Here is a 17,616-nt window from a genome sequence, read left to right as displayed (position 1 = left end):
ATCTATTTTAGTGTCTAATGCCTCAGAGAACCTGACGGAACCTAGGGTTTCTTCCTGGAAAAATGCTTATGTCTAAAAGAGCTTGTAGATGCTTTCTGGAAGGTCACAGAATTCCCACAGTTTCTGCCCCATTTGACCTATTCTGCCCTACATTTTTTTTTCTTGTATCTTAATACCACAAGATCACTGTTTGCTTTCTGTTCTGCTTTAACCCAACTCAACTCATTGTAACTAAGGTGAATTTATTTTAAAGGCAATGCACTATGACTGCCTCAGACAGAAAATCAGCATCAACTGCCATAAATAAAAGGTTCTACACAGTATATACAGTGGACCCCAGATTGTGTTACCAAATCCTGGTGTGCATCATTGATGGTGCCCGGTGAGGCCTGGGGGGCCTGGGGCCGGTTCGCCCCAGCGCACGTCTCTTACTCAGGAGATCAGCTAGTGTTAAAGAAGTGTTCAGACTTGCCCAGACGGCGGAGTCCATCTTCCTAAAGGTGGTAGCCTTCTCAGCATGAACAGCCTTGCTTTTGGTAGAAGCCACTCTAAAACAGTTCCCTAGAATCTTGCTTCTCCAATTGTGATGCCAGGACCAGCACAGCATCCCCTGGGAGATGGCAGGAAATGCAGAGTCTTGGCCCTCAGACCTGCTGAGTCAGAATCTGCATTTTTAACAAGATTCCCCGGTGCCTCAGTGCACACTCAAGTTGGAGGGGCCCCACCTAGAGGTAAAAAAGTCCCAAGTTTCACGCCTGGGTGGCTCAGTTGGTTAAACAGCTGCCTTCGGCTCAGGTCATGATCCCAGCGTCCTGGGATCGAGTCCCACATCGGGCTCCTTGCTCGGCAGGGAGCCTGCTTCTCCCTCTGCCTCTGCCTGCCATTCTGTCTGCCTTTCTGTCTGCCTGTGCTCACTCTCTCCCCCCCCCTTTGATAAATAAATAAAATCTTTAAAAAAAAAAAAAAAGTCCCAAGTTTCCATTTGCTGGGGGTGGGGGGCGGCAAAGCAGCAAGGCTTTGGTTGTGCATTCCATTCTGTATAGATTTCTTTCTTTTCATGAGTAAAAAGCAGAGACAAACAACCCAAGTATTTGGAAAATCAGTTGAGTGTTTTATTTAATTTTTTTTTTTGCAATGCAAACAAAGTAAAATTTGATAGTAAAAAGTGCCTGTTCCGAAAAGGTCTCTGCAATTTTCCCTGAAACCCCAGTTTTCTTTTCTTTTCTTTTTTGCTGAGTGTTTTACATTAGACCTTTGATGACTTTTACATTAGACCTTTGATTAGACCATGAGACTTTACGTCCATGATTATTTTCATTTCCACTTGCCCGTTTTCATTGATCATCTGTTACACAGAATACACTGGAGCTGGAAATGCAAAATCAGGAAGTCACCACCTTACTTGCCTTTAAGGAGCTCATGTCCCTCACAGTTCGTAAGCCCTTAGGATTATTAGACAGGAGCTCGCCGTCTAAGAAAGCTAAAATATGGTCATGGGTGCGTGCCAGGTGGGAAGGTTGCTTTCACTTCTGGACTTTTGTCCTTAGCTGAGATGTCACCAGGTTATTTTTGTTAAGTAAGCACACCTCACAAAGTGAACCTGGCAGTTTGGGATAAGAGGCCGATCCTGAGTCCTGTGGTGAGGGCGTGGAGTCTTCCGGAAGCTCAGTGTGGCCCCTTCCTGGGAGGCACTCTCCTGTAGAGAACAGTGTACCTCCAATACTTTGCCCCGTGGCAGAGGCACGTCCTTGGACGGTAGTCTGGTCAGCTCCCAGAGGCTCAAGCGAACCTCAGTGCCAAAAACAGAGTTTGCTGAAGCAGACTGAGTTTTTAGGGAGATTGGCACGTACCTGTCATCCATGCTTCTCACCAGGTTTCATAGAGCAGTGCACACTCTGTCTCTGCTATGTTCCATCCTCTTCCGTCCCCCGCCCCCGACTCTGGGGTTAGATTACAAAAAGAGCAGTGTGTTTTGAGTTAGGAGGTCAGTCTCAACGCACCACTCGTCGTCCGAGTTGGACGAGATCAACATCCATACCTTTTGAAAAATAACTTGTTCTGTGGATATTATATAGGAGAAAAATATATGAGTGTGTTGGGATATTATAGAAGCGAATGCACAGAGAAAAACAGATGTTCTGTCTTTTAAAGCACACAAAATGATCGTATTTAGGTAAGTGTCAAATCCCTGTTATTGTGAAACTGTGTAAAGCTAAAAGGATTATACCCAAGTATGCCCAAGGGTTGAGCAGCCACATAATTACCCATAAATTTTCAGGTACTGAACACCTGCTCTAGATCTTCCTGGAGGCAATTAAGAAGGAAAATAGATGTTTGAAGAAGGCTTTTTCCTTAATCTAGCATGTTAATTTCCCAGTCGGTTTATCGGTAGCCCCCCCTCCCTTCCAAGCTGTGAAACTACCCTCACCTATGTTGTGTTCTGATGATGTCATTTGGGGGTGAGAAAAGAGAAGAAAAGCTACAGCTTCAACAGGGAGACTAAAATGACCTCCAAACCTGGTTTCATCAAGTAACCGAAGTAGATCACCAGGGAATTGGGATTATGCTGGAGACGATGCAGGACACCCCAGCCAATCTATCCATTTGTCTTCAGCCTTTAAGGCACAGCTCAATAACTCCTCCAGGAAGCCTTCCCTGGTCAGCCCTGCCCTTATGGAGTCGGCCTCCTCACCTAGTCCCAATACAATCGGCACTTGACCGTTCTTTGTGCTACCGTCTACACACCAGGACCTTCTGCCTGCTCTGCTCTCAGCCCACAAAGCACTTGCCCAGATCCTAGCGTGGCCCCACCGGGCTCCATCTTTTGTCCACAGGTCACCTCCAGAGAAGTTTTCCAGCCACTCTGTCTCGGACATCCCTACCCCAACAGTGCCATTTCCTACTTACTGACTGGCCTCCCCACCTAGAACAGAAGTTCCATGAGAGCTGGGCTCTTGTCCAGCTCATTCATGGCTCCACTCCTCATGCCTAGGATACTCTGCACATGGCAGATGCACCGTAAACATTTGTAGAGTGGAGGAATAAATGCCTTATTACCTTATCTCCAGTGAAGGTTCTCGAAGGGAAGTGCAGCCTCTCTAGAGACAGCTCTGTGTTGCATGTAACCCGCCCCACACATAGACCCATAGACAATGGAGATGATTTAAAGATGTTGGCACAGCAGTTCTGAACCGATAAGGTAGAGGTATGCTGCAGTGACCCGTCTTCCTAGGGTGGGATAAGCCACTGAAATTAGTCTTTGGGATCCCCTCTGATTAAAGTGGCTGACGTTGAAACAGAAAGCCTGAATCACCCAGGTGGAATGGCCCCATTAATTCTCTTAATTGGGCTATCGTTTCAATTTCATCTGAAATGTCAGGCTTAGCAGTTCATTTTTATCCAAGAGTCCATCTAGACCAGTAAAGCAACAGGACACCAGTGGTGGGGGAGCTGTAATCCAGATAATGCTAATACATTATTCATACCAGTTTGATTAATGGTCTTCTTTGAAATCTTATCTCCATCATCACAGACAGATATGTATTGATAACCTCTAAGCTTTCAGTGATGTGCTCAGTTGGGTAAGACTCTGCCTTTCCCTTCGAGGCAGAATGCAATGTTGAGAATTTACAAGCCAGCCAGTGAGTCTGGAGAATTGTCTGCTCAGGCCCCCAAATACACCATATCTGGTTGGGAAACTGTAGAATAGCTGAGACGTTTCAGAGAAGTGAAGTGACTTTTCCAAGGCTGCCTGGCTTGCTCATGGCCCAGCCAGGATGGTTGTTCATGTGGATTTTTTTTTTTTTCTTTTTTCTGCCTTGGAATTGCAAGCTCCTTCATTCAGTTCTGAGGCACCTACTGTGCACACTATTTTAGGCTTTTCTTTACTTCAAAACTCATGATTCAACTATTGCCTTAATATAATCTTGATGAGCAACCAAGGTAAAACTCAGATTTATAGACAGCTAGGACAGTAGCAGTTTTTACAGTATTGTTTTCCAAGAGCTTCTGAAAACCTTTAATGGTTCACTCTTTGCCTAACTATGAGCATGTAGGCTCTTTCTCCAGTGTTGAACCATCCCTTGGAAATTGAGTGACCAGAGCTGAGTTGTACCATATGCCTTCTAAGTTAAACTTTTCCAGTGTTTAGTATTCCTCAGAAGATCCAGGAAACACAAGGAGACGTTCTAGGCCAAGCCACCTTTTCTAATATCAATGTCAAGAACATACCTGGAGTAAACCTTTCCTTTCCTTTCCCTACCACTTAGAAATGTAATCCCAGCACAAGTCTATCCTATACCACTCATCATTTTTAAAACCAGACCACTTCTAAGATAGAAAGTTATTTCCAGAGGACTACTCCCTCAACTAGAATTACATTCCCATTCTTGAATCTGTTCTAAAAGTCACGTCCTAACGTTTGCTTCACAGCCAACTGGAATTGTGGGTGGAAAAGAAAGCTTTTAACATACTCAGGGCAAGTGTAAGAGTGGGCTCCTCCTGTGCTCTGCCCTCTCATGGTGTGTGTGTGTGTGTGTGTACACATGCACACACGTGCGTTTGATGCCAGAGCCAGCTTCTCATCCATGTCAAGGATGGAATTCAGCTTTTGCAGTTTTTAACTCAAATCTGACCAAAGTGAGAATGTGACTGTAGCCATGACAGTCTGTCCTGGGAGGATTTGCAATGGGATTTAAAGGCTGAATGCTGTGTTGGCTAAATCTCCATGCTGCAGGTAGGGAGCCCTGCACTCTCAGAGTATTGCTAACTGGGAATAGATCTGGTAAGGAAAACCTCTCGTCTCCCATGCACAAATGTGGAAATGTTGACCAACATGTACTGCGTGTCATTTCCAGCAGTGTGTTGGAAATCTATTATTGATTTGCTAATCACTTATGAGGTTAATAGCAGCATATAAAAATGTGTTCAAGGACAGCATAAGGGATTATCCATGATTCAGGTATCAGAAATTCAGGTGAAACTATTTTAAAGCAACAATTTAGGATGTATTCCTTTCCAGCCTGACATCTTGTTCTAAGAAAGTTTCCTCCCTGATTATAAAAGATTTGTTGAAAGGAACTGGCAGATTCAGAAGAGTAAAGTACAGGGGGGGGGGGAAGTCTCCCACCAATAGCAGCAAGAACCGATGTCCACATTTATAGCTTCATAGTTCTCCAACTATCTGTCAGTCAAAATCCTGACCAAAAAATAGAGTAGAAATGCTGTTCAAGCTCGGGTTTTTTTTGTTTTTTGTTTTTTTTAAATCATTTACCCAACACTTGAGACAGCAGACTGTCTACATTTTGGAAACCAAGCCAAATGAATGTAATCCTTTTTTATGTAGCAGACCTTCAGCTATCCCATTCCTTAAGAGCCTTCCTTTTTCTGTCTTGAATAATCCTAGTACATTATGCTGCTCTTTTCCAAAACAGCGATTTCCAGACTTTTCACTTTCCTAGGTTTTCAGATGGAGCCCTCACTTCTATATGTGTGTTGGAGAGCTGTGCTTTTCAGACGGTCTATACTAAAAAACCAGGACCACCAACCAGTTTCAGTGTGTCACTGATAACGTGGTTCTACCATGTGGCACGCTATATAGCTCGTCCTGTATAAACTTTGCCACTTGAGCCAGGAGCACCTGAACCAACACACACTTCCGTCAGGAAGCCAAGCTTGCTTTCTCTTGTTCTTGGGTATTATGACAATATCCAAATGCTCTAGTAGTTTCTAAACCCTTCCCTCAGTTTCTGCACTTATTCCTTAAAACCACACTTGGGAGCTCACTCTGGGTTCTAGAATAAAGTCCAGTGGAACTTTGAAATCCTTTATGCTGAGAAACTCACCTTGGTGGCCAGTTGCTCAGAAAAAAGCTGTAACTCATATCACCATTTGTACTTCTGTTAAAAGGACGATCACAGCATTTATTGTCTTTCTCATTTTCCTTCCTCCAGCCTTTCCTGTTCTCTCCCTCTCTCTGCTTTGGTTGCCCGTGGACCTGTTCCCGAACCATCTGGCGTCTGCCATGATAGCACAGGGCTCGGTGGCAGTATTTGGCTCTAGTTGTGCGGTTGGACCCAAACAAACCATCATGAAATTCCACTGACTCACACTAACTGTGAGAAGGGCCAAAACGGAGAAAGTCTTTCCTTCTACCCAGACCCAAAGGAAATGTAACCTGAGACAGAGATGTGGGCTTGTGTTTGAAATGTAAGAGGAGGATGTGTGACTCATAATATTACGTGACGTATGCAAATGGGTTACTCCAAACTATTTGGAAAGGATCGGCCCTTGTAGTTACACGTGACCTTCAAACTCCCACTTCCTCCCTTACTGTGCTGCTCAGTCCCGTTCTCAAAACACGAGGAAAGACGTTTCCATCCAACTGAAGTATCAGGAATTAATGGGATTTCGTTTAATGAAAATTTGCCATATTGCTAAAGCTATAATTAGGGAGTCAGTGAGTTAATTAACATATCAATGTTCAGAAAACAAAGTTACTTTACTGGGGAAGGGGCACGTGAGATATAACCCCTCTGCTACACGCAAGTGCTGGGACTTGAGGCAGGTAAACATACCTGCAGTAATTATTTTACTACCGTTCCCTGTTAACTCTGGGCCAAGCACTGTGCTGAAGCTGTCCACGTGCCTTACCTCACTGAGTCTTCCCCCAGCCTGAGGCAGCAGAATGGCATTGCCTAGTGAGGAGGCATTGCCTTAGATACAGCCACAGGCCCATGATAGAGGCACAGAAACGATAGCTTTGGGATCTGAACCCGGGTCTTCCTGTCTTCACAGCCCCAACCCTTCACCATCCCATTACTCTCCATACATCTGCCAAAAAGACTGCCAAAAGGAGTCTGTCCCATCAGGGCAGCCCTCACTTAAATCTTTTTCATGGGTTCCCCCAATGGCAAAGTAAGATCTGGGCTTCTCATGCTGGCCTGTGGAGGGGTCCTCCTGACCTGGTCTGGCCTCATGCCTGGCCGTACTCAGCCCACCTCTCTCCTCTTTTGCACACTGGGCTTTGGCATTTGGCCCAGGACATTTGCACCTGCTGTTCCTCCACCTTGAAAGTGTCCATGGTGTTGGGACTTTGCCTTTCACAGGGGAGGGTTCAGAAAGTATCTGCCTGGAGCTTCCCCACAAGGACAACTGCATCCTTACCACCCATCAAGAATACTGTGGAGAGAGAAAGTGGTCCCCAGAGACTGTGGTTTCAGAGGCCCATTTTCTCAGCACCTCCCCCCTCCCAGTTGGTGAGCAGGCAACGTAAAAATCAGACCAAGAGACCTGCTGGAGACCCTCTCAGGCAGCCCTTCAGACAGGCCTCAGCTTAGTGCTGCAGAATCTCACAGGGGCAGTTGACAGTGTGGCAGAGAGAACAACTTGGCTGGTTGATACTTTCAGAAAACCCAGAACTTCCTCCCAAGTCTCCAGCAATTTTCAGAGTTCTGACTTCATTCTGCCACACAGACTAATTGGCAAATACAGTGGCGTTCCCTGTGCTCATGTGTCTCGCATTTGGGCTCACTTTGCTTTTATCTTATTTAATTTGCAGTAATAGCGGCTGAAACTAATTTCTCGACTGTAAATATCACAGCTGTTGTGGAAAGCATTAATTGCACACTATCACGTTACCCTCCTTTCTTGGATCAATTTATGTGTAATCTGTTTGCAAGTTCTATTACTGTGAATATTAAGGGAACGCAACGTGAAATAATCTAACTGAACACATTGGAAACATTTGTACTGAAATGGCTGGATGGTTTGGCGTATGGAAATAGTCTCGTTTGTGGCAGACGTTGAAAGAAGGCTTTTTAAAAGCCCAACCCTAGAAGTCTTGACACTGAGTGAAATATAGGTTATTTTTCTTTTGGGGGATCAATAAAATAACTATTTTCAAAATGACTTTATATTGACCGAAAGGTCAGATATGCCGTGGGCATTGATCCTGTGTCCATAATCACTTTTTGTTTAGTAAGTTAACCACTCTATACAGTCAAATACAAAGAAACCCAGTTCATCATTGAAACAAAGTATTTCTAAAGCATTTGACCCCTCCCAGCTCTCCCTGCCTGCTGGAGACTCACTGCAGTGGCCTTTTCTTTGTCTAGGAAGTAGATCTCTACAGAATGAACAGCCAAGACAAGCTGGGCCTCACCGTGTGCTACCGGACAGATGATGAAGATGACCTTGGGATTTACATAAGTGAGGTATGAAGGCTGAGCATTTAGAAGTATCATCCCAAGACCAGAGGAGGTGTTTAGGTTTTGCTTTATTGGGTTTTTTCCTGTTACATGTTAACCAGTCTTCACTCTGGCTCATTGACAAGTCTTTGGAAAGACCCAAATGTCTTTCTCCCCTTGATCACACAGTCCATGAAGTTACATCTTTACATGGGGGTTAAGTTCAAATGTCAGTCAGCACATAAGGCGAAATTACACTTGAGAAGCCTGCAAATCGGCCATAAAATGGAGCCTTTTACATGGTTTTGTGTGTTCAACCCTGAGGGGATGGCAAATTCACATTTCCCTTCTCATGTCCATTGAATGGGATGGTGGATGGAATCATTTACACTTTTTAAAGTATTTCTTTATTTTTTCCTTTTCGTTGACTGTGTATATCACTGCATTCATGTAAGTTAAATATGTCTGCAAAGGACAGAGATGAAAGCTATTGTGATCTTTTTTTTTTTTTTTTTTAAGATTTTATGTATGTATTTGACAGAGACCACAAGTAGGTGGAGAGGCAGGCAGAGAGAGAGGGGGAAGCAGGCTCCCTGCTGAGCAGAGAGCCCAATGCGGGGCTCGATCCCAGGACCCTGGGATTATGACCTGAGCCGAAGGCAGAGGCTTTAACCCACCGAGCCACCCAGGCGCCCCTATTGTGATCTTCTTAGAGAAGACAACATAGATACTTAACTCAAGCCTCCCATCCACATGAGCACAGACACTCAGTTTTGTCAGGACATGAAACCTCTCTCCGTGGGATGAGCCAAGGGATGTGTTTCCTAGGCTTAATAGTTCTCCCTTTGGGTTTATTTTATTCACCAAGCTTAAGATGGTCCACCATTCCTGAATTCAGGGGGATTTTTCCCATACTTCTTCCCACTTGTCTCAATTATATTTCATTTTTAACGTTACTTTCCAAAATGGAACCATTTAGGAAAATAATCAAGGTATGGTCGGTCCTCAGCATAGGCGTGGGGTCCGGTTTACCTTGTTCTACATCACACTTTGGTTTTCCTGCGATGAACGTGAGCTGTGCCTCTCCATCCCTTAGGTCAGCAGGATCTGCGCACACCACCCTGTCACAGGGAGGCCATGCAGGGATACAAGTGCCTGCCTAGGAAAGGGCTTGGAAACGGATCAATCCATGTTTGCCTCTCCTTGCTTGACACCAAGTCTTGTTTATTTCTGTGCAAAACAAAAACATGGATAAGCAGGACTGCATGTCAGACAGCCTTTGAGAAGTGCTGCTGTTTATTCTCATACATGTCTTCAGTATCCACTCCATGCTGACCTGTCCATGTGTGTTTCAGATCGACCCTAACAGCATTGCGGCCAAGGATGGGCGCATCCGAGAAGGAGACCGCATTATCCAGGTAGGTCAGCCTTCTACCAGAGGCCTCATCCCCTGCCTGTCCCTGACAAGCACATTTTATGGTTGATGATAATGGCTTTAGGGTTGAAAATGCAGAAGACGTTAAAGAACAAGGATCACCAAGTCAGATGTACAGGGAGGCCAGAAGTTAAATTAATGAGCGAAGCAAAGACCCTGCAAAGTGACACGCACCAGGGAGTGGCCAGGCCTAGGACAATTGGACAGAGCTGCCCCAGCACCTTACAGAAGACGCACCTCATTGCCTTCCATTCTCTCTGCAGGGCCCAGCACAGCACTGCCAGGGCCCAAGTCAGGCCAACAGTCTGCATCTTGGGAACCAGAATAATTCTCATTTTTTATTTCTCTGAGGAGTTATTCTGGACCATGAATATCAAGTTTGGTCTTGTCCTTAAAATAGGAACATCTTTGGCAAATTTAGTAAAATTGATGGAGAAGCCTTTTAAATTTCATGACTTGACATTGAGAAGGGCTTCTGAGGATAGCTTCTTTACCTGAAGCCCTGTTGCTCTTTGGAGTCCAAATGAGATTGCTTGTTCCAGCTACAGTCTTCTTTAATCTCCCAGAAATGGAGATCGTTTGGTCCACTGTGTCCCACAAGGCTTAGCTTCTACCTCCCCTCATTCCTGTCTTCCCATTTGTGTTCCACTGTGTTCGTATCTGCCATGACTTACTGCACTGTGAGTCATTTATCTTCCCTTTTTCCACTGCTTCGTCTGCATTTCCCCAGATTTCAACCCCAACCTCAGCTGCTTAACGACCGTTTGCTGGTGAAGTAACCCATCCCTTCATTCCTAAATGCTCTGACTCTTCAGCAGTCCCGCCACTTGGGGATGCTGTCCTTTTCCTTTAGCTTTTACTACGGAGCACGGAAGTCCTGGGTTCCAGACATGGCCCTGCCTACCTCCACGGGTCACTGGGTTCATTCACCCCAACCAGTAGGGTCACCCGCTCTGTTGCCTCTTGGTTCACTGGCCTGTGTTGGATGGAAGGGTCCCCTCCGGGCTCTTGAGACCATTCCTCTGTGCCCTGGAGCAATTTGTGAGAGTCCGTCCTGCTAGACTTTTTGTCCAACCTCACGAAGTTCAAGTGTCAAACTGGGCACATAGACCACCACGTATAATGCCATTTCCTTGTTTGCCCTCAACTTCCATAATGGTCACATGAGACCTGCTGCTGCTTTTTCTCCCCTATTATCTGAAAATGCCTATAATAATGCTTTAGTATATTCCCTTTATGTTCCTGCCTGAGTATTATGTCTGATTAAATTGCTCAGATGTTCCCTCTTCACAACATGGTGATTTTTCTCAGTCTGCCTTCTGGAGTCTCAGCCACTTATGTTCACATAGTTTCCACATTAGTTGCCTTGTACACCTGTCATGGCTGACTGATAGACCAGTCTGAGCAAGGCCTTTCCTTCGGAAAATGAGCATTCGTTGCAAGCTCCATGGAAGTTCTCTGCTCCAGCTGTGACGGCATGACACACGGAGGCCTGGAACAGTACAGAATGATTTTGTTATGATCTCATTATACTATTGTCCACCCCTCCGTTGCCTCCTCACCCTATTTTTTTTTTATTTTTTTTTTTTTTAAGATTAATGGGATAGAGGTACAGAACCGTGAAGAGGCTGTGGCTCTCCTAACCAGTGAAGAAAATAAGAACTTTTCCTTGCTGATTGCAAGGCCTGAACTCCAGGTGGGTCCGCTTCCTGCATGAGAAGGTGGGTCTGTGTTGCTACAACCAAAAGCCCAAGTCCACAGCACTGTAGACCACTGCCCAAGTATTGGGTCTGAATATGAAGGCACTTTGTATGCCCTGAAAAAGTCATCTCACTTGATATGACCTAAAATCTATTTTATGTTTTAACCATTTAAGGAGGGCGCTGACCTCCAGCCTGACATCACACTGTAGGCCCAGCAGGCTCATTAGCGTAGGAATGGTCATAAAGAAGAAAACAAGGGAGAGCCAAGGTCATAACCATCTAGATGTTAGCATTCCCAAAGCCTGACAGGTGTTCCAGCCAGGGTCACTGTGGACCTCATCTCCAGCTGCAGAGTGGAGGGAAGGTACAGCACAGTAGCTGTGGCTAATAATAGTGCATTGCTGCTAAATCTTTGATGAGAGAGTAAATCTCAGGTGATCTCATCACACACACACACAAATTTTCCTCTGTGAGGAAATGCTATGTTAATGAGCTTGACTCTAGGAATTACCTATGTTGATGTATATTCAATCATCACCATGTACCTCTTAAACATAAAATACAACTTTTATTTTAAAACATGAAAGCACCATTGCTCAGAAAACCTTTTCTCAGTGTCTGGCTTTGGGGGCCATATAGCCTCTGGTGCCATCGCTAGACTCTACTACGGTAGCACAGAAGTGGCCACAGACAGTTCACGGGTAGCAGGGCACATCTGACCCCTGAGTAGTCAGTCGGCTCTAGGAAGACTTGGGTGTGATCAAAGGGAGGGGTTTTGCCCCGGACAGGTAGTTAGCAGAACCACATTGAAAGGAACGCTTCCAGCACTGCAAATCATTTGTCTTCAGGGCCTGCTAAACCCGTGTGTGAGCCAGCCAGCAGGGGCAGGGCTAGCTGTCCGGGACCCCTCCCAGATGGCCTGCTTCCCTGAAAGTAGCCCCCGTGGATGCAGGAGCATCCCCTGGAGAAAAGACAGCCATGGCCAACAGGGACTTTCCTAGGGTGGAAGAGCTCTTGACCATGAAGGAGGCCAAACCACGGGCACACTGCATTTTCAGGCCTCCCAGAGACAGCCTAAGGAGTCTTTTCCCCCAAGTTAATGTCCTTTCTTTTAAAAAGTAAATGAAAGCAAAAGGAATCCTGTCTGAGGCCTGTGTGGGCTGCTCTCTCTGTGCAGCTGGACGAGGGCTGGATGGACGATGACCGCAACGACTTCCTGGATCAGCTGCACATGGACATGCTGGAGGAGCAGCACCATCAGGCCATGCAGTTCACCGCGGGCGTGCTGCAGCAGGTGACACCCCCCCCCCCCCGTGCCTTCCCCCTGCGCACCAGCACAGCTCAAGCCCATATCCTTCCCCACCCAGGGAGTGGCGCTGGGCTCTGAAAGCGCAGTAGTCATGCTGAGGTCCAGCTGACGAGCTATCTGCTTGGAAAACACCTGGGCCAGCGTTAACACACATTAGGAAGCAGGAAGTCATGTTTTCAAAATGAGAGCAATTCCGTCGGTGTCGCCTGAGCTTCTTAGAGCTCTAGCCCCCTTCTGTGCCACCTCCGTGGTCAGGGTCCTGAAAACGCACTGCTGAGTGGTAAGGCCCTCTGTGCCTCCTGCTCCCCATGCACTGGGTGCCAGCGTGGCTAGGATCATTCACTGAGCTAAGGTAACTAATACCCTCGTCTTACAGGTGGGAGAACTGAGGAGGAGGAACAGGGCAGGTGTTTAGCCTGGGTGGGTCTGCCTGATGGCCAGGTACGGAGAGCATCCGCGGCCTCTCAGCCTTAGAGACGCAGAGCCTGCCCCCACCCGCAGCCCTTGGCCTGCAGGGCACGTGGCCACTGCGGTCCACACCTCCCTCACCGTGGACGTTTGTTCTTGTTCCAGAAGAAGCACGAAGAAGACGGGGGGACCACCGATACAGCCACCATCCTGTCCAACCAGCACGAGAAGGACAGCGGCGTGGGACGCACTGACGAGAGCACGCGCAACGACGAGAGCTCGGAGCAGGAGAACAACGGCGACGACGCCACCGCCTCGTCCACCCCGCTGGCCGGACAGAGGAAGCTCACGTGCAGCCAGGACACCCTGGGCAGCGGCGACCTGCCCTTCAGCAATGAGTCCTTCCTGTCGGCCGACTGCGCCGACGCCGACTACCTGGGCATCCCGGTGGACGAGTGTGAGCGCTTCCGGGAGCTCCTGGAGCTCAAGTGCCAGGCCAAGAGCAGCAGCCCCTACAGCCTGTACTACGCCAGCAGCCCCCTGGACGCCAGCAAGAGCGACCCCGAGAGCGTGGACAAGGAGCTGGAGCTGCTGAACGAGGAGCTGCGCAGCATCGAGCTGGAGTGCCTGAGCATCGTGCGGGCGCACAAGATGCAGCAGCTCCGCGAGCAGTACCGCGAGTCGTGGATGCTGCACCACAGCGGCTTCCGCAACTACAACACCAGCGTGGATGTGCGCCGCCACGAGCTGTCGGACATCACCGAGCTCCCCGAGAAATCCGACAAGGACAGCTCGAGCGCCTACAACACGGGCGAGAGCTGCCGCAGCACCCCGCTCACCTTGGAAATGTCCCCCGACAACTCCTTGAGGAGAGTGGCGGAGGGCGGCGGCTGCACGGGCAGCGAGGGGGCCGCGGGGAGCGCGGAGGCCTACGGGCCATGCCCCAGGAACCTGCTCTCCATCACGGAAGATCCGGAGGCGGGCGGCGCCAGCTACAGCCCGCCGCCGCCCCGAGAGCTGGAGCCCAGCCAGGCCCCGGAGAGCAGGGAGCGGAGGCCCAGCGACGACGGCGGCAGCCCCGGCCCAAGCCCCAAGCTGGGTGGCTCCTACCTGCCACCTTTCCCGCACTCGCCCTACAAACACGCGCACATCCCGGCGCACGCGCAGCACTACCAGAGCTACATGCAGCTGATCCAGCAGAAGTCGGCCGTGGAGTACGCGCAGAGCCAGATGAGCCTGGTGAGCATGTGCAAGGACCTGCACTCGGCCGGCGCCGCCGAGGCCCGCATGGAGTGGAAGGTCAAGGTCCGCAGCGACGGCACGCGCTACATCACCAAGCGGCCGGTGCGCGACCGCCTGCTGCGGGAGCGCGCGCTCAAGATCCGCGAGGAGCGCAGCGGCATGACCACCGACGACGACGCGGTGAGCGAGCTGAAGCTGGGCCGCTACTGGAGCAAGGAGGAGCGCAAGCAGCACGTGGTGAAGGCCAAGGAGCAGCGGCGCCGGCGCGAGTTCATGATGCAGAGCCGGCTCGACTGCCTGAAGGAGCAGCAGGCGGCCGACGACAGGAAGGAGATGAACATCCTGGAACTGAGCCACAAAAAGATGATGAAGAAGAGGAACAAAAAGATCTTTGACAATTGGATGACAATCCAAGAACTCCTAACCCACGGCACAAAGTCCCCGGATGGCACGAGAGTGTACAATTCCTTCTTGTCCGTGACGACTGTATAATTGTCCCCTCCCGCGTGGTGTACATACGAGAGAACGCTACCGTTGGGGTAGAAATTCCTGCCTCGTTCAATGCGGCAAGTTTTTGTATATAAGATAAATACGGTCATCCTGTTTATAGTCACGACAGGCCAACGCTGCAACTCACTCTGGGTGTCGATAGCTCTATTTTAAGCGGAGAAAAACCACCCTTAACTGTCTTGGAAGGCAATGGTCACAAGCAGAGCTTTTTTCAAATAGCAGTTGTACTTTTTTACTTGCTACCTTTTACATAAAGTGTTTAAATTTCAAAAAGATCTTTTATTAAGCATACTTTCACAGAATAATTTGTTTAAACTATATTCATATAAAAAAAGCTAAACACGCTTTTCTTTTTCCTGCCGAAAACACGAATACAACCGCCAGTGTGTATTTTTAACAGAACCCTATTTTATAATGTTACTTTGTTAAATGTGTTTCATATGAGTGACCATTAATATATAATTTAGGTCAAGGCTTCAACTCAAAACTCCCAAACTGAGTGGTTTAGGATTTAATACACATAACCAAACCAGCAGTGTTTAGAGTTTGGGATACACATTTAAACAAACATTTTTTTTTTTTTCTCCTGGTGAAAGTTCCCAAGAGCGTAAAGGTTTTACCAGAAAGCAAAATATCATGCAGCTTTATGGAAGTTTAAAGCATGTTTGCAAATATTGCAGCCCGATGGAAGAATTTGCATGTACAGGAAAGTTGTGGATGGAGGTGGTTTGTGGAATTTTAAGTGCTCATTGTAGTAAACCTTTGCTTTGTAGATTTGGAGGGACAGAGTTTTACAAGCAAGCTCATGAAATCATGATTAGTTACAAACACTAAGTAAAATGAAGTTAAAATAAATTATTATTTTCTATTTGATATGTTTTGAAGTGATTCCTCATTTTTTGCAGTGGTGCTTATAAAATAAAAGCCTTTCGCAGTGTTTCTTTTTTTTCTCCCATTATATTATCTATTACCTTGGGAATATTTGACTCTTTCAAATCATCCAGTACCTTCATTCTGCCCAAAACCTAAAGACAGATCTAAAACAAATGTCTGTCAGTTAAGAAGAGGGAATCAAACTCACCACTGAATCCTGCATTCTGACTGCTGTCTTGCAGAAAGCCTCAAGCCTGGCCCAGTTACCCTGTAAGCAAGAATGAGAAGGAGCAAGTTTATCAATCAGGGTCACATTTACAATGAAATCCCTCTGGTTTATTGCAGTCATTACTGCCTGCCGATAAAACAACTCTGGGTGGCTAGACCCAACTTCCCATTTCTGCAAACTATCTCATATTTTCACAGAATAACCTAGGTCACTTAAGGGAGCAGGTTTTTAAAACTGGTATCTTCTAGAATCCCAACTACTGAGCCACAAAACCATGATGATCTTAAATAATGAATTTGCTACACATGGTTCCCTGGTTATAGTTGATACCAATTGCAACTGTAAGACTTCCTGAAAACACAAAATAAAGATAGGATTAGGAAGGGAGTCCATTTCATTTGCCATGTTGCCAGACATCTAGTTTACACACTGATCTGACTAAAAATTTGATTGAAGTGACCAGCTGGTTAGACATCTCACAGATAACGCCCCTCTATGCTCCTCCAACCAAAATTCCTCCTTGGGGGCTAAAATCTTGAAGCTAACTCTTAGTCACGCTTACAATAATTTAGTGAAGGTAAGACATTGAAGTGTATAAGATGTCTGTTCATTCCCTCTTCCAGACCAGGCAGTACAAAGACAATTAAATCTGCTACATTACTCTCATCAGCCCTCCAAAGACAAGTTTTCTCAAAAGGTGGACTAACAGGGCCATGGTTTTCCAATATTCTCCAAGTTCACCCACCAGCAGAAGTGGTCCTCGGTTCCCAGAAGAAGCTCATCTATAGCGCTCTTGCCTCACACCCTTTCTCACTCACGTTTCACAAAGAACAAACATGGCTGCGAGACACATGGAAATATGTGGGTTTCTGTGGGGAAATAGTTTTCCTCCCCTTGTGTATTCTCAGAGAAGTCAGAGGTACGTAGGTAGCCACAGGAACAAAGAGCTCTAGCCTCAACAGTCATGTGCCATGAGAGTGAAGCTGAGGAGCTTCTCACCAGAGCTCCCCACTCCCCCACCTCCACATGAGGGGTCAGCCAGTGCCACTTGATGAAGAAGTGCAGGGAAATGGAAAGCTGCATACGTTTAAATCCAATTCTAGATCCTACAGTTACAACTTATATTTTAAATCACTTTATCATATAAATACATTTGGTCATAATTTGCAATGTGAGAAGAAGTTTCCAAATCTAATTTGGCAAATCAACTCCGAAAAGAAATTCTGGAAGACACCCCAGAAATCGTCACTTTATCCACCAGCAAGAGGCTCAAGCAGACAAACATAGCTCATTCAATAAACAAACGGGGATCTGACTTCAGAGCCCACCTCCCGTGCCCACAGCTCTTAATGCCACGGCCGCAGGGGAGAGGTAGCTATCGTATCCACAGTTCACTCAGCTGCACGTGACCATGTGCCCTCAACCAAAAAATAAACACATTTCATCAGTGGATGCCCTGGAGTGAGCATAAGCCAGGAGACATGAATCTGCCATTTCTTCAGTGAGTCTGAGCTCCCAAGTGCCTCGCGGTGTAGGCATTTCCGAGCCAGTGGGTGCATGGAGGGATTTTCCTGGGTCATGGTGACAAGAGACAATTTACAACTTTTGCTCTCACTGGTGTGAAACCCTGGCTCCTGTGTAAACAGAACTTCCACTGTAGCCGACAGGCCGCCGTCCTGCCTCAGCTACTAACACTCTGATTTCCTTGGCCCAGAGAAGAA

At 47.1% G+C, this 17,616-nt stretch overlaps 1 protein-coding gene across 2 annotated transcripts in view; it reads left to right on the top strand.

Annotated features, from left to right (window-relative positions):
* PDZRN3 (PDZ domain containing ring finger 3) overlaps nucleotides 1-15,732 on the top strand; it is a 239,845-nt gene extending 224,113 nt beyond the window's left edge. For both annotated transcript variants that reach the window (XM_032325117.1, XM_032325125.1), the window contains 5 exons: nucleotides 8,115-8,213; nucleotides 9,542-9,604; nucleotides 11,216-11,317; nucleotides 12,502-12,618; nucleotides 13,207-15,732. In XM_032325117.1, coding sequence (XP_032181008.1) covers nucleotides 8,115-8,213; nucleotides 9,542-9,604; nucleotides 11,216-11,317; nucleotides 12,502-12,618; nucleotides 13,207-14,775 — 1,950 coding nt within the window. In that variant the 3' untranslated portion in view covers nucleotides 14,776-15,732. The remainder of the gene's footprint in view (nucleotides 1-8,114; nucleotides 8,214-9,541; nucleotides 9,605-11,215; nucleotides 11,318-12,501; nucleotides 12,619-13,206) is intronic.
* Nucleotides 15,733-17,616: the final 1,884 nt, after the last annotated feature.

This window comes from Mustela erminea, chromosome 1, assembly GCF_009829155.1.
Source record: "Mustela erminea isolate mMusErm1 chromosome 1, mMusErm1.Pri, whole genome shotgun sequence".
Lineage (NCBI taxonomy): Eukaryota > Metazoa > Chordata > Mammalia > Carnivora > Mustelidae > Mustela > Mustela erminea.
The sequence above is the reverse complement of the archived record's forward strand: the minus strand, read 5'-3'. Positions and strand labels throughout refer to the sequence as shown.